Source organism: Pteropus vampyrus, unplaced genomic scaffold (assembly GCF_000151845.1).
Source record: "Pteropus vampyrus isolate Shadow unplaced genomic scaffold, Pvam_2.0 Scaffold55, whole genome shotgun sequence".
Lineage (NCBI taxonomy): Eukaryota > Metazoa > Chordata > Mammalia > Chiroptera > Pteropodidae > Pteropus > Pteropus vampyrus.
The window spans coordinates 2,336,780-2,361,262 of NW_011888836.1; the positions used below are offsets into that span (position 1 = coordinate 2,336,780).

General features: G+C 34.9%; 1 protein-coding gene across 2 annotated transcripts in view; it reads right to left on the minus strand.

Moving 5' to 3' along the window:
- Nucleotides 1-2,876: 2,876 nt before the first annotated feature.
- The window catches only part of PSMA8 (proteasome subunit alpha 8), a 33,182-nt gene continuing 11,575 nt past the window's right edge, over nt 2,877-24,483 (minus strand). The window contains exons 3-7 of one of the 2 annotated variants that reach the window (XM_011360403.1): nt 22,962-23,086; nt 19,916-20,038; nt 5,510-5,629; nt 5,330-5,392; nt 2,877-3,273 (exon numbers count right to left, since the gene is read on the minus strand). In XM_011360403.1, the coding sequence (XP_011358705.1) occupies nt 3,181-3,273; nt 5,330-5,392; nt 5,510-5,629; nt 19,916-20,038; nt 22,962-23,086 (524 nt within the window). In that variant the 3' untranslated portion in view covers nt 2,877-3,180. The remainder of the gene's footprint in view (nt 3,274-5,329; nt 5,393-5,509; nt 5,630-19,915; nt 20,039-22,961; nt 23,087-24,483) is intronic. The other variant, XM_023530799.1, reaches the window with a different exon arrangement.

A 24,483-nucleotide genomic window follows, 5' to 3' on the forward strand; every position in this document is an offset into this window, starting at 1 on the left:
GAGTGGAATTATAACCATATCATTTGGATGATGTATCACTATTTCCCCTAGATAAGAGATCCATACAACTAAACTATGGTACAGAAGAGAGTCTTTAACATTATATATACTTATAGCCAAATCCATCCAGAGGTATAGAATGTCCTATTCTCAGATAAGAGGTAAAAACTGAGATAGGGAACTATCACCCCCTTCTTTTGTTTATTGATACACAAAATGGGTCTTATTTCTTTTTTTACAAAATCTGGTGCATACGCTACATTTACTAGGGATGATTTAAAGAAGTTACTCCAGAAACCATTAGCAACATGTTCCATATTAAATTCACAGAATGTAAAGGAAATATACTTTTCATTATTCATATAACTTGTAAGAATGGGCTCAACTATTTGGTAGTATAACTTCTTTTAAGACAAGTCCATATCTTATTCATTTTTGGTACCTAGCAAAAAGAATGTTCAACCAGGGATGAGTAGTAGTAAGGGAATGACACTTCAAATTACTACACCTACAGGTTTTCCAAGACCATACTATGTTGCATAATAATAAATTCCTCTCTTCCTGAAGTCCTCCATTTTTATTAACCAGAGTCTGAATCTAGTCTCAGGGGCCCTGCATGAAATACATATTCATTGACTATATGGTGTCTTCCCATCACTATAATGTTTAACAAGGGCCAAAGAGATTAGGAAATTGACTTCTACACTAAATGAGAGATTAGACTACAGATGCTCCTTGACTTAAGGATGGGGTATGGCCCAATAAGCTATCATAAATTGAAAACACTGTAAGTCAAAAGTGCTTTTAATACACTTACCCTACTGAACATCATAGCTTAGCCTAGTCTACTTTAAACATGTTCAGAACATTTACATTAGCCTACAGTTTGGGCAAAATCATCTAGCCATAAAAATGATGCAAAGTATTGGTTTACTCTCATGATCGCATGCCTGATTGGGAGCTGTAGCTCACTGCCATTCCCCAGCATTACGAGGCAGTATTATTATATATATCACTAGCCTGGGAAAAGATCAAAATTCAGAATTCTAAAGTACAGTTTCTATTGAATGTGTATCATTATCACACCATTGCAAAGTTGAAAATCGTAAGTTGGACAATCATAAGTAAGTTGGGAACCATCTGTAGATGATTTGTCTTCCTCCTTCATCTCAATATCTAATATTTGCAACTATCTGTAACTTAACAGCTCAACAAGCATGTATTAAGTTCTTAACAAGAGGCAAGCTGTGGAAATAATGAAAGAGATATGGGTCTGAGTCTGGCTTCCTGAGGAGCAAGTTTCGTAGGGAAGATAGACACAGAGCTTCAGAGCTAATCCCAATTGCGATTATAATTATTTGGGTTTAATATCTGCCTTCTCATAACACAGTAATGAGAACCAAGACTGAGCTTACTCTTTATTACTATATCCCTAGCATCAAACGGTATCTGCCCCTTAAAGCACTTAATATTTGTCAAAAAAGTAGATCAGATAATTTCAATACAGTATAATGAGTGCCAAGAAAGAGGTATATGCAAGATACTAAGCCATATATTCAGAATATCGAAGATTCACCATGGGTTCATGGTAGTACAGTAGGATAATGTGAACATTCTACTTCTCCTGTGTGTTGTATGCGCATGCGTGAAGACAGATATCTTCAGTGGGAGCTGACCTGATAATCAAAAGTTGTGGGTTTTTTTCCTAAAGTGCTAAAATTTTGTTTAGTAAGGCTTCTGCTTGGGAAGTACTTTGCTTCTGGCTAACTAAATAGGGTCAGGAGGTGATAGGGATCAAGTATTTGGCTTTGATTGTAAAACAGGTGGGGTATAGGGAGCCATGAAATTCCATGGTTCCAATGAAACTAGAAAGGAGGTCAGGGCATATCCAGAGTGGAATACAGAGTGTCCATTCCTCCCCCAGAAGATGCCCTACAGTCTTTATGTCAGAGGAAGTTAAATGCAGCACCAGAAGGCCACAGGAATTTAGTCCATGATGAACACCAGTAAGATGGCCCTGTAAGGTCTTTATACCTCTTAAAATTCTGACTTTGCTCTTTCCTTTGTCCTTGCTTCACAGCACTACAACCACCAGTGGCTTAGAACTTATGATAGCTGCTGCTTTGCCAAACTGATTCTTTTCTTTCCTATCTCCTTTGACCTTTTCATTCCTCTGAAAAAATTCAACCTCCCTCCTACGTTTTCAAAAAGGACATTAAAAAAAGGACAAAACTGTAAAATAATAAGGTATATGGACTTTTGTTTTTATGCCTATCAGTATCCTTTGCTTTCAAAAATATAACTTTATCACAAACATTAAGCACATTATTTCTGTGGGCCATTTGGATTAAACCCTCTCTGTGAGCAGGGATCATTTCAATGTTTTCGTTCCTCTCAAAAGCCTAGTATAATGCATATTGTAAAATGCACTCCAGATATCTGATGGAACATGTAACAAATCTAAGACACTGTGCATACTTAAGATAAAATAAAAATAAAAACTGAGAATTACATGTATTCATTTCTCTTATTTTCATACAATACCCTGCTCAGATGACCTTATAAGCTGTTACCACAGTTTATTTTAACTGCCTATTTGGATAAGGCCTTTAATATTGTTCCATAAACAAAATGATATACTGCAATTTATAAAATGAAAAAGGTAAAATAAATCTAATATAATATTTAAAAATGAAGAGAACTGACAAAATTTTGACAATTAACACAAGGATGTTTTCATCATTCATTTAGAAATGCAACTCAGTATTACATTGTTTATTTTCAAATCGGTATCTCTCTACCTGACAGTCAATACTCAAATGTCACCAAATTTTTTAAAATTTAATTAAGCTGGGGAAATAAACATTTGGAAAAAAAATTAAAGTTTTTTCTTAATTAAATTTTCATATATGAAGAAAAGTAACATACTGGGCAACAAGTTATAGAGTATTGTCTCAGGTTTATGTGGAATTATGAATGCTTTTAACAATAACTGAAATCTTTTTTAAAAATGTTCATATTAATGTATGTTTGTCCATGCAATAGATTGAAGACAACTATAAATCTGGCATTCTCAAAACAGCACATAACTAATAAAAGTAATGCTACAAATCAACTTATTTCCTTTAATTCTAAGGAGTACAACAAAACATTAAAAGCTCCCAGTTTTCATACTAAGAATTAGGCAGTCTTCTTTGATTTTTTCTTCTCTGCTTCTTCCTTTTCTTTTTCTATTGCACTTACTTGTAATTCAATTTCTTTGGCACTAAACATCTGAAAAGAAAAAATTTTAAAAAACAAGTTGCAATTATACCAATAATTTCTAAATATTTACAATATTAAAGAACTATTATATCTTATAAATTCCTATTTTCTATTTATAACTTTATATTTTATAACTTCAAATATATAATAAAATGTTTCAAAAGATTCAAAAGCAACATAGTTAAACTATTATGGACAAAAACAGAACTCCATGCCATTTCTACCATCATTGTGCTAAAAAAGAAAGCAGGGCAAAATGTGATGTTACATTACATATCCTACATAAGGATATAACTCTGAAAACATTTTAATGCCAGTCATTCAGTTCATGAGCAAGTAACTCATTTCTGAACTCCTCCTATCTTAACCCCACTGTGTGATCTTCAGATAGGGTTTGACTATTTTATCAGCTCACAGACTAGCCAAAAAAGTTTGGGAAAAGATGATTTACACTGCTTTCTCTATAACTCCTCACTAAGTACAAAGCAAAAGGAGTTATTTTATTTAAATCAATTTTATTTTGACTCAAAAATGGGAGCAAATTATTCAAGATCATACTGTTAAACAAATGGATCTGCCAGAACTTAAATCCAGGTCTATCCAATTCCAAAGCATGTGTTTTATTCACCACACAGCCTATTCTGAAATATGTAAAAGGATGGGATAACTTTGCTGCCTGGAAACATAACATCCTACCAATCATAAGGAAAAACAGTTGTGTAGCTGGGTGTGTGTGTGTGTGTGTGTGTGTGTGTGAGAGAGAGAGAGAGAGAGAGAGAGAGAGAGAGAGAGAGAGATGGGGCTGGAGAGCTGATTCTGTCCTCAGTGGTTCTGTGTCCCTGTGGTATTGATACATCTGTCCCTGGGCCCTTGGCAGCAGGGGTGACAACCCAGCCCAGTTCCAATCTCCACACTCTGTGCTCAGCATCCTGGTTATTTATGTGAGGTAATATATGGGAAGACCCACTACCCTGTCCCTATTTCTCGTATTCACTGAAACTCTGCTGATGTCCTATGCTCATGTCTGCATCCATTGGTTAATAATTAAATATGGGAATGTGGTATCAAAATGACGATAGTAACAAACCCCCTCCAAAACAAAAAACAAAAACCCCACTGTTCCACACAGCACTGATTTCAGCACTACTTTTCCTTGAAATACTTTTCTTAAAACAAAAGAAAAGGTATATGTAAAATAATCCTTCCTAGCATACTTTTTATGTAGTTTCCCATGCTTTGAGTGCTTTTGTACATTCAGCTGAAGAGAGCTAGTTGGCAAACTACACTGTAAAGGTCTACCTAATGAACGATCGCCTTTCAAATGTTCTTTAGCCAATGAGTCCTCTATCATAATATTCAAAACAATTTATCACATTGTTCTAAACAATCTATTTTGTTGTCCAGCAGTTTTAACCCATAATGGCTGACAAAAGGTATAAAAATAATAGGGTTAGATTTACCACAAAGAAATATGGTAAAGTTATCACACTTGGTATTAAAATTTAAGTCTTAGCATGGGCTCAAGGCACTTTTAAGTGAAAAGTTGAGAAAACAGATAAAAACCACTAGGCAGTCAAGAATGGGTGGAGGTTTTTTGACATAATGAAGGATAACATGTTAGAAGCCTGGAGGGCCCACAATTATATAAATGGCAGTTGAATGGCATCATCTAGATTTCAGAAGATCTAAAAAATACTATAAGAGTAACTGCTTTCTTTGCGGAGCCAGGAATGAATCTCCATAGGGAATTGACTATACTGAACCCATGAAGGACTGACTCAGTAGTGGTTCCTACTTCTAAGAACACATACTACATGGGGTAGGTCTGAATACAGATCTCAGCACCTCTAGGTCTTCACGAAGGGCTAGGTATAAGTAACTACTTGCCTCAAGCACATACAAATTAGTGACTATTAGCCTACAGAAACAAAACAAAACAGAAGTTGTTACAGTTGCTAAGGGATGTTTACAGCTTATAATGAAGATTCAAAGGTGACAACATTTTAACTTTTGTCAAAATACTTTATGCTACACATTATTTTTTCCTATTTGGTTGATGACTTACCTTCAAAGGTTGGTTTCTTCTTATTATAGCAAGTTCAATGTTTTTTCCACCAGACTGGACAACCTAATGAGAACAAGTGCAATACTAAAATTACTTCAGGAAATTTTGTGTCTTAATAAGCAACTGAGGAAAAAAGAAAAACACCATGCTTTTCAGAATATGCTTTATTAGATCACTTACTTCAAGCAAAGCTCTTATTGCTAATTTGATAGCTTCACTGTCATTTGCTATAGCATCTTCTGTGTAATTCTTTTCTAGAAATTCTCGGACAGTTTTAGCGCTTCGACCTATTGCATTTGCCTTGAAAAATAGAAGATAACTATTAATATCACTGCAACATAAAGGAATTTATGGTTTCTAAGTGAAGTTTAAAGGTTTACAGTTTACTATTTCTTAGCATAATTACTAAATGAAAGTTGTAGGTTCAAAAAGTTAGCAAAAATTTCAGCAGCTCATTTAGTTACTATATGAATAATCTGTAGTGATGGCATGACTTATTTTCAAATATACCAATGCTTTATCCTGACCAATGCTTTCTATTGCTTTAATAGCTCCCAAGTTCTTGACAGCCAGAAGAGACTGAAAGAGTTGAAACTCTGAAAGATGAGGAGAGGAAAGGAGGTGTAATTTGCAATATGGTACAAAAAGAAGAGAAAAAAAAGAACAATATGAAGAGGAAAGATGCTTACATAAATAGGACTGTACATCATTTTCTTAGAACTCAGAATAAAGTATACTAGTTATTAATTCATTATCTTCTTTGATTCTATAAGCAAGAAGGGCTTCTTCTGTTCCAGTCCCCATTTTTCTACTTTCTTTATAATTTTTCATCAAATGAAAGAAAAAGGCAAACAGACTTCATTGGCTGCATGAATATAGGTAGTATATGGCATGTTCTTTCTAATTCAGTCTAAAATCCAGACTAGTACTAGTGATGACAATAGTAATGTACATTAACAGATCACTTATGTGCCAGGCACTTGCATTAGGCATTTTACATGGATTATCTCATCTAACTATTCCAAAAACATTCACCAGATGTCTGTAGTATCCCCTAACCCAGCTATAACAACCAAACATGTCTCTAGATATTGCCAAATGTCCCTTAGGGGGACAAAATCACCCCTATTTGTGAACCACTGGCTTAAGTAATCTTGCTCAAGATCACATAGGGGATAAATAGAAGAGCTGAGCTTTCCAACCAAGTAGACTGAATCGGTAATCCAAGCTTTGAACCCTATACACTATGTATCCATGTGCTCCTTTGCTATGATGATCCTAGAAAAGAACCAGCAGAAAGGGCCATCCTCTCACTGAAGGATCCTGGCATTAAATGGGGAATGTCTCTGTTCCAACTGGTCAGTATTATGGTTGTAGGAAAGAGATCTCAAAGGAGATGTTTAGGAAGTGAGCCAATCTTTTGTACTACGTGAGAGTACTTTGTTCTGTTACTTCCAAGAACTTTTTCTATGCCTTTATATTTCAGGAGATTAAAATAAATAGCTGTGAAATTTTAAATTAGATTTTGTGGCCTTGAAATTTCACTAAGATCAAAGGTAAAGCCTTCAGACTAGCATGACTTTGGAGTTTATTAGCTTCTAGTTTGGGGGGATAACTAACTGGTTGCTGCACAGAGATAAGGTGTGGTTTATCCAAAAAATCTTACTGAGACTTTAAAGGTCACCTTGTAAATTCCTGGTGACTTTCCTATCCACTTCTTCCAATTGCTGATGTCAAAATTCTTTAACTCTTACCTAACTGACTGGTTTCCTAAAATCGAGCTGCTTCTCACCACACTCATTTCCCTACCCTCCCTCCAAATCCATCATCCACCCCAGTCCATTTCAACAGATTCTGATGATTTTTCAATGTTTTTCCTTCCTGCCTGTCTAGATCAATGCTGATTTTCTTTAGCCAAGAATACTAACTGCCAATCCCAATATCCATTCTTCCTTTGTGACAGAACTCTAGGCTATATGCCTGCTGAAAAATGTCACTTCACAGCCTCTGTTATGAAAAGAAATATACAAGTGGAAATAATGGGGTGGAACTTCTTGGAATCTTTGCTGTCTGGATTTCAGATATGTTGGCTGGAGGTCTAGTAGCCACTTTGAGAGCATTGAAAAAGACTAATAAAAGAGACAAACATCAGCAACTGCTTACCTTCAAGCTTCTCAATATGTGAGAAAAATAAATCCTTAAATGTTAAGAATCATCACATCTCTGTTGTTAGGTGCCAAAAACAGAATCTCACGGATATATCTCTGAGTAGATCCTGTGACACACTGCCCCAACCCCTTTCAGAAATGGAAGCTTTATTCCTACAGCCCGTAGAGAGCCCTCAGATCTTAACTTTCTTTGAGAGGTGGCTTCGTTAACAAGAGCTGCTTCACCTAAGGTCATGCCCTCTTCCAGGGGTGTCCCACATCCGATCACTGATGATGAAGAGCTAATAATATCCAGTCTTCTCACCTCAACTTGGAACAATTCTGAGCAACCACCCTAGATCCTGAGCTTCCCACAGGCTGATGAGGCCTTTATTGAGACTGCATTGCAGTCCAACTTTTCCCTCTACCTAATCCTGTTCCCTTCACTTCAACAAATGCTGACCCCAAAAGCACTTCCTAATATACTTCCTAAAAATGGTGATACAGCCTTCAAAAGTCTTTGGTCCTGAGGTTCCATGTCTCTATGGTAGTATTTCCCAAAGAATACTAAAATGGAGAAAGGGTTCTAAATTCAAGTAGTCTTGAAGGCTACTTCTTTAACTGCTTCTAGGAGATTTACAATGCTTTTTAGAAGATTCAATACTTAATAAAAACATATTAAATTTCTTTCAACATCTCCTAAAATTAGAGTGCTTGTTTACCTTACACCTATTAATATAAAAAGAAATACACTTTGATTAACATTGCTCTGAAGCATACAACGTATTAATTTTGTTCTTGTTATAAAGCATTACTGACAACAGTAAAATATGCCTCTAAAAGCATTAACACTGTTAGTTTTGTAATATCAAGCTTTGGTCATCTGAAAAATACTGTTTCACTGAATTATGCAGGTCTTCTGAATGTTAACCCATTTGATTTCTAAAACAGCAAATAATTATGCTCATTAACTTCACTACAAATATCAGAGAAGTCTTTCAGTACTGAGAACCTGTCGAGCTCATTGTGGCAAATATATATTTTCCAAAATTTTAATTTTTGCTATAAAGTTTGAATTTTATCATTGGCAACAAATACTGTCAGTTGTTTCCTTCAGGTAAAAGGCTTAGATCACTCATTTTTGAGATGTCCTTCCAAATTTCCAAGTCTAAATAACCATAGTTATTTTGTCCATTGTTCTATCAAGTAAAAATAAAGTTCCATGAAAAAATGGGCTAGTTCAGCTTGCAATTCAAACAGTCGTGTAACTGTTTTCTTCAAAACAATAACTGTACCTACAGTAGATGTGCTTTCATATAGCATACTTCCATTTCATAACACAGAATATTCAAAGATGAATACTCAAGAATGGAGGGTTGTAATAATTTTTAATTGAGATGTTATTGACCATAACATTATATAAATTTCAAGCATACAGCATGATTCGATATCTGTATATTGTGATATTTTGTGAAATTATAGCCATGGTAAAAGTCTAGTTAACATTCATCACCACAGTTACAAATTTTTTTCTTGTGATAAAAGTTGAGATTTAATAAAATCAATAATTTGTACTGTTTCATCAAAGACAACTTATATGAAAGTTGAATTTATTAATTTATTGCAAATGCATGATGGTAAAGAATATGATGAGTGCTAATAAAGTTGAGTGCAGTTTTATTCACCATTGCTCCAGCAGTTTTATTCACCATTGGTCTTACACTATTAATGCAAATGTTCACACAGTACCTCATGGACCAGGGGTCTGAAGACTACACTTTGAGATCTCCAGCTTTATACTATATATTCTATTTGGCTACATTCTGTAAGCTTATACAGCTAAGAAATTCCTATACAGTATGGATTCCACATAGACCTACTTGGAAGTTTATAACATTGCAGCTTTTTAAATTAAAATAATGAGTTCCAAATCTGGCAGGTCAACAAAGTCATCTGAGAAGAAGTCCTGTCCCAACAAAGTCACTTGGCTGGCTTCTTTTCACTTAGTTTTAATTTAAACATCACTTTCTTAGAAATGTCCCCTCTATACCTAGTCTGAAGCAGCTCCCTCCTGTGCTCGAGGACATAATCCAGCAGCATGGTTTCATCATTACCCTTACCTCTCTACTAATGTCAAACTGAACAAAGAAAATTGTAGGTTGTAGAATGATATGCATAATATGATACTAATTATATGAAAATTTAAAATATGCAAAATAGTTCTCATTATTTATGGATACTTCCATGTGCAGTAAAAGTGTAAAGTTGTGCATAGGAAAGATAAACATCAAATTTAGGTTCCCTGGAGCAGGTAGAAGGAGATGTAGTAGGAGGGAAATGAGATTAGAAGGATACACAAAAGCTTCAATTACATTCAAGCTAGTGGTTACATAGATGTTTTAAATATTACTTTCATTAATCTGTAATATTTCACTTAAAGATATCTGGAGAAGGGCTAAAAAATGGCAACCAAATCATCCCTCTGGCAACCAAATCAAAGTTGTGACGGAAACAAGGAGCAGCAGTAAGAAAAAATTGCCTGGGATCTAGATGAACAAGCCATACAAGTAGGGAGAAGTCCAAGAAATCACCCTGCAAAGGCAGAAGGTAGGACGGGGCGAGGACACGGGGCTGCCTGGTCCTGAGTGACTGAGTGAGACGGAGGCTGCGGCAGCAGGCAGCTACAGATGCCTCTTAAAGTGGCCGTGTCCATGGGCGGATTTTCGCAGTGATGGACCTGCTTGCTCTGAGCACCAGTGCTGATTGGGCTGCGTGCAGGGAGCATCAGGGACTTACAGAGAGACATCGCCAAGCGAGACTCGCTCTGTACAGAAGTGCTGGTGATATCCACTGCTCCCTGTTGAGCCCTCCCCACTCCCAGTAAGTGGACACAGCGCCGCCATAGCCATGATGTCATCAAACTGGATAACAGAGGTCGCTCCGCCCAGAGGATTCCCTGAAACCCCACCTCCCCCAACTAGCGCCCTCACTCAAACATATCCAGGTATATCCTCAGTGAGTCAGGTGCTCCTTGCTGAGCAGCGCCTAGACTCACAATGGAGGCAGCTGGCCTTGGTTTCTGGTGTGGCCTTTTGAGGCAACTATAAGCACAGCATCTGTGGACTGCTTGCTGAATCTTAATAAGTGACCCCGGAGGGGTAGAGACTTGGGCTAAATTTGGCCTGCAGCTGAACCTCTCTCAGGACTGTACCACTGGAAACTTACTTCACAAATCCACATTAATAAGACTGGGAAACTTAGGAGCTTTGCTTAGTACATAGAAACAGACACAGAAAGGCAGCCAAAATGGGAAGACAAAGAAGCAAAAATCATATGAGAGAATAGAACAGAGATCCAGATATAATGGAGTCAAGTAATCCAACAGATGCAGAGTTCAAAACACTGGTTATAAAGATGCTCAATGAACTTTCGGGAAGGGTAGATAAATTTAGTGAGAACTTTAACAAAGAGATAAAAAAAAAACATTAAAATGGAAATGGAAATTATAAAAGGGAACCAGTCTGAAATGAAGAACACATTATCTGAGATGAGAAGTATATTAAATGGAATAAACAAAGGAATAAACAGAGTGAATAAAGAAAAGGATCAAATGCCCTATCTAGAGGATGGAAAAGCCAAGGACACACAATCAGAATGGCAAGAGATAAGATGCTAAGACTATAAAAATAATTTAAGGAGCATATGGGACACTATTAAGGGTCCAAATATCTGTCTGATTGGCATAACTGAAGAAAATCAAGATGTTGAAGAGCTGTTTGAAGAACTAATGATGGAAAACTTCCCTAACCTGGTGAAGGAAATGGACACACAACCCCAGGAAGCTCAGAGAATCCCCAAAACCAGCGATCTAAAGAGGACTACACCAAGACACATCATAATTAAAATACAAAGTTTAAATACAAAGAAAGAATATTAAAAGTAGCAAGAGAAAAACAGATAGTTACTTATAAGGGAACACGTATAAGACCGGCAGCTGATTTCTCAAAAGAAACTATGCAGGACAGAAGGGCTTGGCAAAAAATATTTGACATGATGAAGACTCAGGATCTACAACCAAGAATACTTTATCCAGCAAAGCCATCGTTTAGAGTTGAAGGACAGATAAAGAGCTTCCCAGACAAAAATAAGCTAAAGGAATTTATCAACACCAAACCAGTATTATAGGAAATGTTGGAGGGACTTCTTTAAGAAAAAAGATGTATCAAAAACAGGAATAAAGAATGTATCAAAAACAGGAATAACAACTACATTCCTATCAATAAGTACCTTGAATGGAAAAAAATTAAGTTCTCCAACCAAAAGATAGCGTGGCTGAAAGGATAACAAAACCTTTACATACGCTGCTTACAAAAGACTCACTTCAGATTAAAAGACACACAGACTAAAAGGGGATGGAAAAAGATATTGCTTTGATGGACCTAGAAAGTATTTAAGTTAGACAGAGAAAGATAAACACTATATGATTTCACTTATATGCAGAATCTAAGGAATAAAAAGAACAAACTAATCAAAAACAGACTCACAAATATAATGGACAATTTGGTGATGGACAGAGGTGAGGGGGGTTTGGGGTGGCTGAGAGAATGGGGTGAAGGGTTAAAGAGGTACAAATTAGTAGCTGAGGGATGGTCATGGGGATGGGGAGCATGGCATAGGGAATGCAGTTAGTATTAATACATTGGCTAGATGGAGGGTCATGGGTGGAAAGGAGCAATTGGGATCATTTTATGAACTATATAGATGTCTAACCAATGTACTGTATAGTTGAAACTAATTAAATCCCCAAAACAAAAAACGCAAATAAGTGATCTGAAGCAAATATGGTAAAATATCAACATCTATTTAAATGGTGAATACAAGCATGTATTTACGTTTTGTGTTAAGAATATGTTTGAAATGTTCCATTAAAAATAATTATTTCTTTTAAAGATAAAACTTAAAACTCTCCATGCTTCTACCTAAGTACTTTAAGAATGGGTTCTACACACCTGTACCTATTTAAGGTCTTTGCTCTTATAAATGTTTCTACTTTCCTCTATATTATCAAAATTTCCCTCTTCACTGTATCATTTTCATAAATTTATAAAAATTCCAAAACATTTCAGTCACTCTTACTCATCTTTTTCACACCTTAATTACATTAAGCAAAGCCTCACACCATTCCTTATCCTGCAAAATAAAACCCAAATCTAACCAATTCTCACCATTTCTATTACTACCACCTGGCTCAAATCTCCTGGATTTTTATATTCTTTACTGGTCTCCCTGCATCAGTCTTTGTCCTCTCCATACATTTTCACATAGCAGCCAGAAAGATCCTTTAAAAAAAGTTACTTCATGACTCTGTTTTGCTAACAAAATTTCCAATGACTTCCGATCTTGCTTAGAGTAAAATTCACAATCTTACAATGGAGTAAAAGAAAGGCCCGGATGATTCCCTCTCTCTGCTCCCCTCTAATCTCATGTCCTACCACTGCCCCCCTCACTCACTCTGCTCCTTCCATCCCGGGCCACCCCTAAAACACACCAAGAAGCCGCACTTCAGAGTATTTGTACCTGCAGTTCTGTCTGGAATGCTCTTCCCCAGACATGTTCACACTTTGCTCCTCTCACATCTTTCAGGTTTCTGCTTAAACACTCTTCTTCCTGACTACCCTCTATAAAATTACACCTCCTCTCCTATACTCCCCTCACCACTCCCTTAGCTGATTTTGTATTTCTCTAGAGTCGTACCTCCAACATTTTAATGTATGCAAAAATTATATGGGGATCTTATTAAAAGAGATTCTGATTCAGAAGGTCTAGTGGGACCTGATATTCTGCATCTGTAGTAAGCTCCGGTGATGCTAATGCTGCTAGTTCCTGATCCACACCTTGAGTGGCATGTGTTACTATCACAATCTAACATGTATTTTCTTGTCTTTCTGTCATCTCCAGAATGTAAGTTCTGAGAGTAGACTTTGTTTTAGTCACTGCTATTCTTAGTGTCTAGAAGAGTACCTAGCACATATTTAGAGCTTAATACCATTGTTGAATGAATGAATCATATATAGCACTGCCAATTTCAAAAAACAAAAAAACAAAAACAAACAAAACCTTTCTTGAACCCAAATTCTCCTCCAGTTACTGTTCCATGTCTCTGCTCCCCTCTGTAGCTAAACTTCTTAAAGAAACTATTTTCACTTCCTTCCTATTCTTTTCTTCAGTCTTCTATTTTGAACATTTTAAAACCTAGGAAAAATTGACAGTACAATAAACAATTAACTGCAACCTTTTTTACCTAGATTCATGAATCCGTTAACATTATTTTGTTAACATTTTGAGATATGTATTACCTCTCTCCATTTACTTACACACACATGTGCATGGCTTTTTATGGTGAAGTTGAAGATATCATAAAATTTCATCCTGAAATACTTCAACACCTATCCCCTTAAAATAAAGATGTTTTCTTATATAATATTGTAATTACCACACTCAAGAAATTTAAGACTGATACAATACTATTATCACTTTCCTCTTTATCATCAAAATAGTATCATATAATACTATTATACAATACTATTATACACTCCGTATTAAATACCTCTGGTTGTCCCTAAAATGTCTTTTGTGACTGTTTTTCCCCCATCCAGGATCTAATCAAAGATCACGGATTGCATTTGTCCCTTTAGTCTCCTTTAAACTGGAAAAGTCTCCCTGCCTTTATTTTGTCTTTCAATGAACATTTTTAAAATGTAGAATGCTCCATAACCTGAATTTATCTGATAATTCCCTCTTGATGAGATTAAGGTTAAATCCAAAGGCAAAAATTCTAAAAAGGTGATGTCATTTCTTTCCCATCACATCACATCAGGAGGCACATAATGTCAATTTATCCCATTATAAGTTAAGCTAAGTTTGATGGTTATGATTGTGTCCACCAGGATCTCTCCACTAATACCTTTGTGATTAATAAGTAAAATATGGGACCATGTAAATATCCTTTTCCCCAGCCATCTTTTACCTGATGGTTCTAGCATCCCTTGATGATTATTGATGTTTCATCCCCAAACTCTTAAATCCACTCAATCAGGCTCACTCCATTCAAGCTGCTTGTCAAATTCACCAAATGACCTGCATTCTGCCAGATCCAATCATCTCATAGTCCTCTTCTTTCTTGACTCATCAGTGGCACTGACTCAGTTGATCAACTCTTCCTGAAATACTGTTCTCATTTGGGATCCAGGACATTGTTCCCTCGGTTCTTCTCCTTTACAGATTATGCTGGATCCTTCTCCACCTTTCACTGGTCCAATGCCTCTGATCTAAATCAGGTCTTGCCTGAATTATTATTAGACACAGCCTCCTAACTTGTTTGCCTCCTATCCTACCCTACAATCTATTCTCAATACAGCAGCAAGAGAGATACTTTAAAAACATAAATCAGAGTAATTTATTCCAGTATGCAAAAACCTCAAATGAGTTTCTACATCATTCTATTTAATAACCCAAGTCCTATCTATGGCATTCAGACCCCACCTCTGTTACTATCTTTCTTGACTTGCTATAGCATAGTCATATGCTCCTGCACAGAGCTCTAGCTCTAATAGCCTCCTTGATATTTCATAAGCATGGAACATACTGTTGCCTTGAGATTTCGCTCTTATTGTTTCCTTTGTTTGGAATACCATAGAAATAACTACTAAGCATGCTCTTTCATTTTCTTGAGGCCTCTGTTCAAATGTCACCATTTCAAAGGTGCTTTCCCTGACCATCTTACTTACCAGTCACTCTTTATCCTCCTAACCTTGTTCTTTCCCTCCATCCTACAGGACTTATGTTTTATATACACCATCTACATGTATTTTTGTCTATTGAGTTCACCTCTCTATTCCCAGAACCTAGAACAGTATTTGCTATGTAATAGGAATTCAATATTTATAGACTGATATTTGTTAAATGATGGATTGTTTATATATTTTATTTTATAACTTGTGATGGTAAATTACCTTTGGGAATCCTGCACTATAATATACCTTAGTGCAGAGATATCATCAACTCCCAAGCTTACTGCTCTGGTACTCAGTTCCTTCTTCATTTCTAGCCCTTTAAGATTTTCTGTCTTTCTTATGAGTTCAGCTATACATTAAAAGAATCTTAATGATCATTCTTGCATTCTAGGTGTTTATAGCAGGAGAATTTTTAGTTAATGTAATATGTGAAACCCCAGAACTTGTTACTCCAAGTAAAAAATATTTTCTGCAATGTGAAAATGTGTACAGAAAAAATTTTTCAGAAAGGGTATCCTCTCACCACAACTGATCTAGATACTACTGGAACATGTGGCAACCTGCAAGGCTGACTGAATTCATTGGACTCTCTATCATGGAAGGGGCAGCAGTATGCCTTCACTAGAAGATACTCTTACTGTGAATGTGAGTTTCTCTTTCCTATACCAAGTGCTTCTGTAAGTCCACCATCTGTGAGCTTGCTGACAGATGGTATCCTATAAAACATTTCGAGTGACCAAGGAACTGATTGTAAGGAACTGAGAGAAGGCTTATGCCCATGGGATTCACTGGTCTTATCATGTTCACTATCACCCTGAAATAGAAATATGGAATAGCCTACTGAAGACTCATGTATAGCACCTGAGCTAGGTTTCTGTTCTATAAGATCCTGTATATGCCCTGAAAGAGAAAGCAGTAACTAATTTCTCTCATAGTCAGAAATCTAGGAATCAAGGGATAGATGTCTCAATACCCATAATGGCCCACTAATAAAATTTTTGCTTGTCACTACTAAGTGTATAATTTAAAGGTCCTAGTTCCCAAGGCGGGGGAGTGGAGGGAGAAAAGGCAATATTCTACCAGGGTATAGAACAACAATTTTACTGAACTAGAAGCTGAGACTGCCACTTGGCCATTTTGAACTACTCATATCCTTGAAGCAGTAGGTAAAAAAAGGGTTACTGTAAAGATGGTGTAATTATTCTGATTATCAAGAGAAATAAAGTTACTGTTATCAGTAGGACCAGGGAAGAGATGTCTAGAACTCAAAGAATTTTCTGGAGATCTCCTTTAGTATTCCTATGTGAAGAGAAAAAAGTTAATGGAAGACTCTATAATATATTAAAGCAGGATCACTAATGTCAAAAAAAAAAATTTGTGTCATGTGACAGCTAAAGAACCCTAACAAACCAAAGTGCTAGTATCAACTATTTCTATTATCATTTCTATAACAGGTAATGTGGCCACTGCTTATATTTTTAACTTCCTATTCCTACTTCCCATGTCACATCTTTTAAGACTATAACCTAGCACTGCAAAGTATTGTCACCACACTAGTCTATAGCTGTGTCCTCAATAACCCACTGTACCATTTTATCAGGCAACTTGACATAGTAGGTCAGAGTTAAAAACAAAACATAGAAACAAACAAACAAAAAAGGAAAAGCAAAACTTTATCTCATGGCTAAAGTGCTACAGTTCCCTCCAAACAGAAATAAAACCAGATTTCATTCTACCTTTCAAGACTGGATATCAGAATTTATATAACACATATAGAGAATCCTTTGGCCTAAGGGAACATGCTGTTCTGGAAAGAACAAAGGACTAATAGACAGAATATTCTGAGTTCTAATTCCAGTTTTGCTATTAACTAGTGATATGAACATTAAAAAAAAAATCACTTAACTCTTAAGTCTGACCATATATATAAGTTTCTAAATGAAACTCTTTCTAAATGTGATTTTAAAAAAGCATTATAACCTGAATATAAGACCTGAAACAATAAAATGCATAGAAGAAAACATAGGAACTAAACTCAAGGACCTTAGACTTAAAGAAGATTTTATGAATTTGACCTCAAAAGCAAGGGAAGTAAAAGCTAAAATAAATGAATGGAACTACATCAAATTAGAAAGCTTCAGATCAGCAAAAGAAATTGTCAACAAGGTAAAGAGACAACCATCCAAATGGGAACCTCTATTTGCAAGCAACGCCTCCAGTAAAGGCCTAATATCCAAAATCTATGAAGAACTCATACAACTTAATAACAACAAAAAAACAATCCAATCAAAACATGGGCAGAGGACCTGAACAGACACTTCTCCCTAGAGGACATACAAATGGACAACAAATATTTGAAAAGATGCTCAACATCACTAGCTATTAGAGAAATGCAAAACAAAACCACAATGAGATACCATCTCACATTTGTTAGAATAGCTATAATCAACAGGACAAGTAATAACAAATGTTGGAGGAGATGTGGAGGAAAAGGAACCCTCATACACTGCTGGTGGGACTGCAAATTGGTACAGCCACTATGGGAAACAGTATGAAGTTTCCTTAAAATAACTAAGAATTGATCTACCACATAATCCAGCAATCCCTCTACTGGGTATTTACTCTTAAGACTTAAAAATCCAAAAAGATATTTACACACCGATGTTCATAGCAACATTATTCACAGTGACCAAGACAGGGAAGCAACTGAAGTGTCCTACAATAGATGACTGGCTAAAGAAGTTGTGGTACATACATACAATGGAATATTACTGAGCCATAAGAAGAGGTGAAATACTACATGGATGGACCCTGAGATAATCATGCTAAGGGAAATAAGCCATACAGAAAAAGTTGAAAATCATGTGATATCACTTATATGTGGGATATAAACCTAAAAGCAACAAATGAACAGGACCAACAGAGACTCATGGACATGGACTATAGACTAGAGGTCACCAGAGGATAGGGGGTGGAGGGGGAGGAGGGAGGTAGACGGGGTAAAGGGGGTCAAATATATGGTAGCTGAAGGAAACTGGACTTCGGGTGGTAAACACACAATAGAATATTCAGATGTCAAATTACAATGTACACCTGAAAATTACATAATTGTATTAACCAACGTTACCCCAATAAACTTAATTTTTTAAAAGTTAAAAAAAAAACTAAAAGCTTTATAAATACTTCTTTCAACCAAAATCTTACAAGAAAGTGCAATATGTAATATTAGTAAAATAATGATAATAGGGTGTATGTGTGCATGCAGGCACACTATTCACATCTTCCCCACCTCTACCACATGGCCTTCAAAAACACCACAGCAGAGCAGTTTTAGACCTAGATGATAAATAAAATTCCCAACAATTTAAAAATTCCATAATTTTCATCACAACTAATTGACTTAGAAATAAAAAATCCTTCTCTGTGTGACCCCAGAGAGCAACTAAATTAAAACGGAAAATTATGTAAACTTGGAAATTGTGATGTTACAAAATTTAAATGAAGGATAATGATGTAATGATAAATGCAAACAGAAGATGGCAGACTTCAAAATATTTAGACAAAGTGTAATAGTGTGTTTTATTTAGGGCACAGATTTGGAGGCATAAGAAATCTAGCACATGTAAAAGATTTCTAACTGGTAGAAAAAGTCTGGTAACTGCAGCAGGGAAATTCATAGCTTCTGATTACCAATTAGATTGTTTAGGTAGTTTAAAAGAAGATGTGCAGCTAACACAAGTACTCACTTCTCTTTGGTAAGAATATAATCCACTGTTTTACTGGCTTGGTTAATTGGTTTCTAAAACAGAATCTAATGAGTATGGTCAGCTCAAATCAAATCCTTTAGTTACCATAAAGATCAAGTCAATATTTCTCAATTAATTTATTTGGCTCTTAGTAATAGTAAAATAAACTCTTCATAAACTTATTTCAAAGCCTAAGTATTTAAACTTTTAATAAAGTCAAAATCACTTAGATTCTGTGGTACAGTCGTATTCTTATATATGAGAATATACAAAAATTCACTTTTGGAAACTACAGTTTCCCTAGGCCTTAGACTTTTGTATTAGATTTGAGTGCACCATTAAACAAAGTTCATAGCTGGGTACTGAAACAAAAATAACGACTTATCCAAAAACACACTATATTCCGGGAATTATATGGAGATAATCGCAATGTACTGACACGCTGAGAATAACTTCATAGTTTGGGGTGCTCTGACTCTTCTAGAATAGAGGATGCATTGAAGATTTCAGTATGGGGTTTAAAAGCTCATTTAATTCTTTATTAAAAGCAGAAAGACTACATCTACTCAAAGTAAGCACCTATATGATGCAGTATCAATTTGGAAGAATGAATGATGAATAGGAACTGGATATTTCTCTTATTTGGCCATTTATATACTTAGGATTGTCCCATCTTTTCAAACATACGGAAAGTACCCTGTGATTAATAAATCAAAGTGTTTCTCTATTCATCAAAAATCATCATAATTGCTGACTAGCTAAATGGTGACAGAAAGTTTCTACCAACCATCAATATTTTAATGTAACATAATTTTTGTCATGTCTTTGAAAGCGATAAAGCATTAACAGTAAATACATTTATTCAATTTCTTTTATTATGTTAAAAAATTGATGACTCACCTTCCAAGCATGGTAAGTACCAGAGGGATCGGTCTGATATAATCTTGGGATACCATCATCATCGAAGCCTACAATTAAGGCAGAAATACCAAAAGGTCTTCGTCCATTGCTCTGAGTGTATTTCTGAAAAATAAAATATTTTCATAACTACTTTCTGTATAAGGCCATAAAAAGGATAATACTACTACATATCAAATAACAAATTCTAATAGCAAATAAAGTATTCTTGCCAAAATGATCTTCTTCATTGATTCTTATTCTATATATCTTAAAGATCCTCTTCCTGATTTCTGGACTAACCTCAAGTCCATGATAAAATTTTTAAGAAATTAATGTACAGTCTACAAAATAAAATCATAAGTTTGCTTGTTTTGGTCTTAAAATTGTTTTCTTGCTGCTTTATGTACATTTTGGTAATATAACTAGATTGCGATCTTTTTAATATAGCAGAACCATGTGTGTCACACCACTTTGGTTCCCAGAAAAGCTAACTTCAACGAGCTGTACTCTGGAAACACTCCTTGGTTTACTTTGGGAGACACCTTAATTGTTACTATTATCATCAAGTATTCTTACTTGATATTATTATTATCAAGTATATTCTGTTCACTATATACTAAGTTATTGCTACATAAAACCCAACAAAGACATTTCTTTCAGTTCCAGAACAAGGAAACCTTTGTTTCTCTTAAAGAAAAAGCATGCTTTTTCCTCATAGACAACAGGACACTGAAAACCAATTGTATTTCTTTTTATTTCAGTGCCAGGAACTTCCTGGATTTGTGCTCCAGGGAGTGACATTCACACTAATTCTGAGATTGGTACCCCTACAAGCTGTGCAAAGAGGCAAAACTGACAGAAAACTCAATACCACATTTACAGGCAGCTTTAGGAACTGTAAATAACTTTGTGGCTTGAAACAGCTTTACATTAGCTTCCTTCCTAGACTTGTCTATGTATCATATTTATTTTTTTATTTTCACATTTTATCATATATGTATTTTTATAAACCTCTTTAAATTATGAATGCAAGTAACTGGGCTATGCGAACATAAATAAACTCTTAAAAATAGAGTTTATATCTTAATTTCTCTGTATATCATAATGTTCCTAGATTGCACCAAAGAATAAGTAGGTGCTTTGTAAACATACCTTAGAAGAGAGACTCTTTTACTTTATTTGCTTAATCTACCATTTTTTTAATGAAAAAGTAATATATGCACAGGGTTAAAATAATTTAGAAGTACCAAACATACACCTAAAACATCTCTTTTTGTCCCAGATCCCAGGACCCTCCCCAGTGGCAATTTTATTGTTACAGATTTAAAATGTATATTTCTACAAATGTTCTATGCATAATCTTTATATTTCTAAAAGAAAACCTGAAAACCACAATTGAGAACCTTGTATACACAATGTATTACACCTTGTTTTGGGTGGGATACCTTTATAACCTCTGAGAAAATCAACTAAAAAAAAAAAGGAGAACAATATAAAAATGTTGGACTTTTCTGCAACATGAATTAAATTTTTTAAATGGGGCAATTTTTTATAAGTATGTAATTTAAAACTTTAATATCTAGAATAGACAGTCTATAAAAAAAATCTCTACATGGACAAATGGTAAAATCCATGTCAGAAAGAATTCTAAATGTTTTAAATGTATTAAATCATTTAATCCAACTCAACAAAGTAGGTATGACTGTAATGCTCATTTTAGAAATAAGAAAATAGAGGTAAAACAGGCTAAATAGTTTGCCCAAAGCACTAAGAAATAGCAAGGCCAGGATTCAAACCCCAAAATTCTGGCTCCTGGGGGCACATTCTTAACCACTGGGACGCCTATTGAAAGGAAAAATAGTTTATGCTAGGAGAAATGAAAATAACAAACCAACATGTAGAAGAAAATAAACTTCACTACTAATTATAAAATACAAATTAAAACAACTATACAGCACTATGTTATACTTATCTGCAAAATAAAAGAAAAATAAAAAACCCAATGCTGATGATCCTTTAGGGATACATTTATACATTGTTGTTTGCACAATAAAAATTGGTTCAATCTTTGCAGAAAGTAATTTAGCTACATATAACAAGAGTCTTAAAACCAATTACAATCTCTAATCTAACAATTCCATACTGAAAATTAATGTAACAAGATAATTCAAAAAAGAAAAAAGCCGGGACAAAGAATAATGTTATCGAAGTAGCAAATTGAGAGAGAAAGAGAGAGAGAGAGAGAGAGACATACAGACAGACAGACACACACACACTAGACTGGTGGGGGCAGGGCGAGGAGGGAGAGAGAATGAATATGAGAAAAACGAAAGAAACTGAGAGCAACCTAAATAATTACCAGATAGCACTAGAAACAGTATTACAGGCATACCTCGGAGATATTGCAGGTTGGGTTCCAGACCACTACAATAAAGAGTGTCACATTGAAGTGAGTCATAATCTTTTTGCTGGTATAGGGTCTTGCTTTCAATTTGTAATAAACACATCTGTGAAGCGCAATAAAGCGAAGTGCAATAAAATGAGGTATGCCTATATAATTAGTAAGAATAAGTATAAAGACTATGTTGACATATATAAGAAACATAGAATAGTAATAAATAAAAAAATACTGTATACATTATGATTATACTAAATGTCAAACCATGTATCTACTCATGGATTCAGAAGTCTCATCTAAACCTAATCAATTGGTTTGGTTTCTAGGTGAAAGAATCATGGGTATAAACTCTAAAAAATGGTTCTCATTATCTCCAGAAGTAAAGAAATCCCCTTTAATGATTAGATTTATTGCTCTTTCAAATTGTAATATAATTCTTAGAATTGATACTGATTTGAGATTCCTAGTGATGAAGTCAATCCATTTTACTGGAGGTTAAGAGTGTGAGTATGAAATAAATGTGAAAAAGAATAAAGAATTTAGTATATTTAATAGACTAAATGATTGAAGTGACTATAGTATTTCCATGATTGGATCCATAGCAATAAAGGAAAAAACCTGAAGAAATCTGTTGGAATACTGGCTTACCTGCTTTAAGGTTGCTATGAAGCGAGTTATATATTCTACAGTGACTGGGTCCTCGACTGTAAGCTTATGACTCTGGCACTCCACACGGGCTCTGTTTATCACTACCCTGGCATCAGCAGTCAGTCCTATAAAAGTCATTGATACATTACAAAAAAAAAAAAACAACTTTTTTCCTTGTCAAAGGTTTTTAGCTATAAAACCTTTCTTATAATGTCCTTTGTTTTTCTCAATATATGTCCATTATAAAGAATTGGTAAAATAGAGTGTCACTCATCTGACATTCTGATTTATTTCCTTCAGGACTTAATTTGATGCATTCTTATTTATTTTTTAAAAAAATGGCTTTAAAGAATAATAGTTAATATTAATGTTAAACTATTTCCCAAAGATTAAAGTGGTTTAATTCACAGTAGCTGGGCTGGTTATTGTGATTTAAATATTTTTAAAAAGTCTCTGTAGCCATATTTTTTAAAACTTTTTTGGGGAGGATATCAATGGCAGACTGTTCAAAGGTTGATGGCCTATCTTGATTCAAAAACTAATATACTATTACCTAAACGATGAAGCTGGATTTCGTTTTATGAAAAGAAAATCAAATTTCATTCAATGTAACTATGACATCACTTCTCAGCATTTTCTCTAAGATTACAGGTTAGGGAATCAAGAATGTTAAAACAGAAAAAGAAAACTTTTGTCAGTCTTACTTTTGTCATACCAAACATCCTGTAATTAATTCCCAAAACTTCTATAAGGAAATAAATGTTTCTATTTTTAAAAAATTGACAAAAAACTTAAACAGATGCAATGATTGCAAACATTTCTATCAAAGACTTCACGGACATTTTGTTTCTTTCCCCACTCTCTTAATGCAACATTGCCCAAAAAGTTCATTCACAAAGTCTCTGAAACAGCCATTTCTCATATAACCATTAGTCTTTTGCAGTCACATACTCTTGTTCCCCTTCCACCTAATTTTATATCAGGTTTCTACACACCTGGAAGAATTTCCAGTCCCCGAAGATGGTTAATTGTAGTCAACAACAAAACAATTGTCAGAATATGCCACTGTTAAGAACCAACCTAACACTCATGGGTAGGGTGTAAATTACAATCAGATAGTTAAAGGAGGAGAAACAGATTTCTCTTCTCTGCAAATGTTACCTGAGAGAAAGAAATGGGAGGACATTGATTTGGCCTATCTTATGAATTAAAAGCTTCACTCTAAATATGATCAGAAAGGAGAGTATTTTCCCCTTACAATGTAAATATGACCCCAAAATGATGGAAACATAAAAACATCACACTCAGAAAGTAGTAATATGTCATTCAAAGAAAGAAAATTAGTGATAAATTTGCCAAGTCATATGAGTAACATAGTTCTGTGTATTTATCTGTTTTTAACCAATGTAGCAATTACACTAATCAATACTAAATGGCTAGGAAAAAGAGGACAAATTCTATTTAAAGAGAAATGAAATTTTCAATTTCGCTTTGTTTATAAATAAGCAATTATACAGAATGA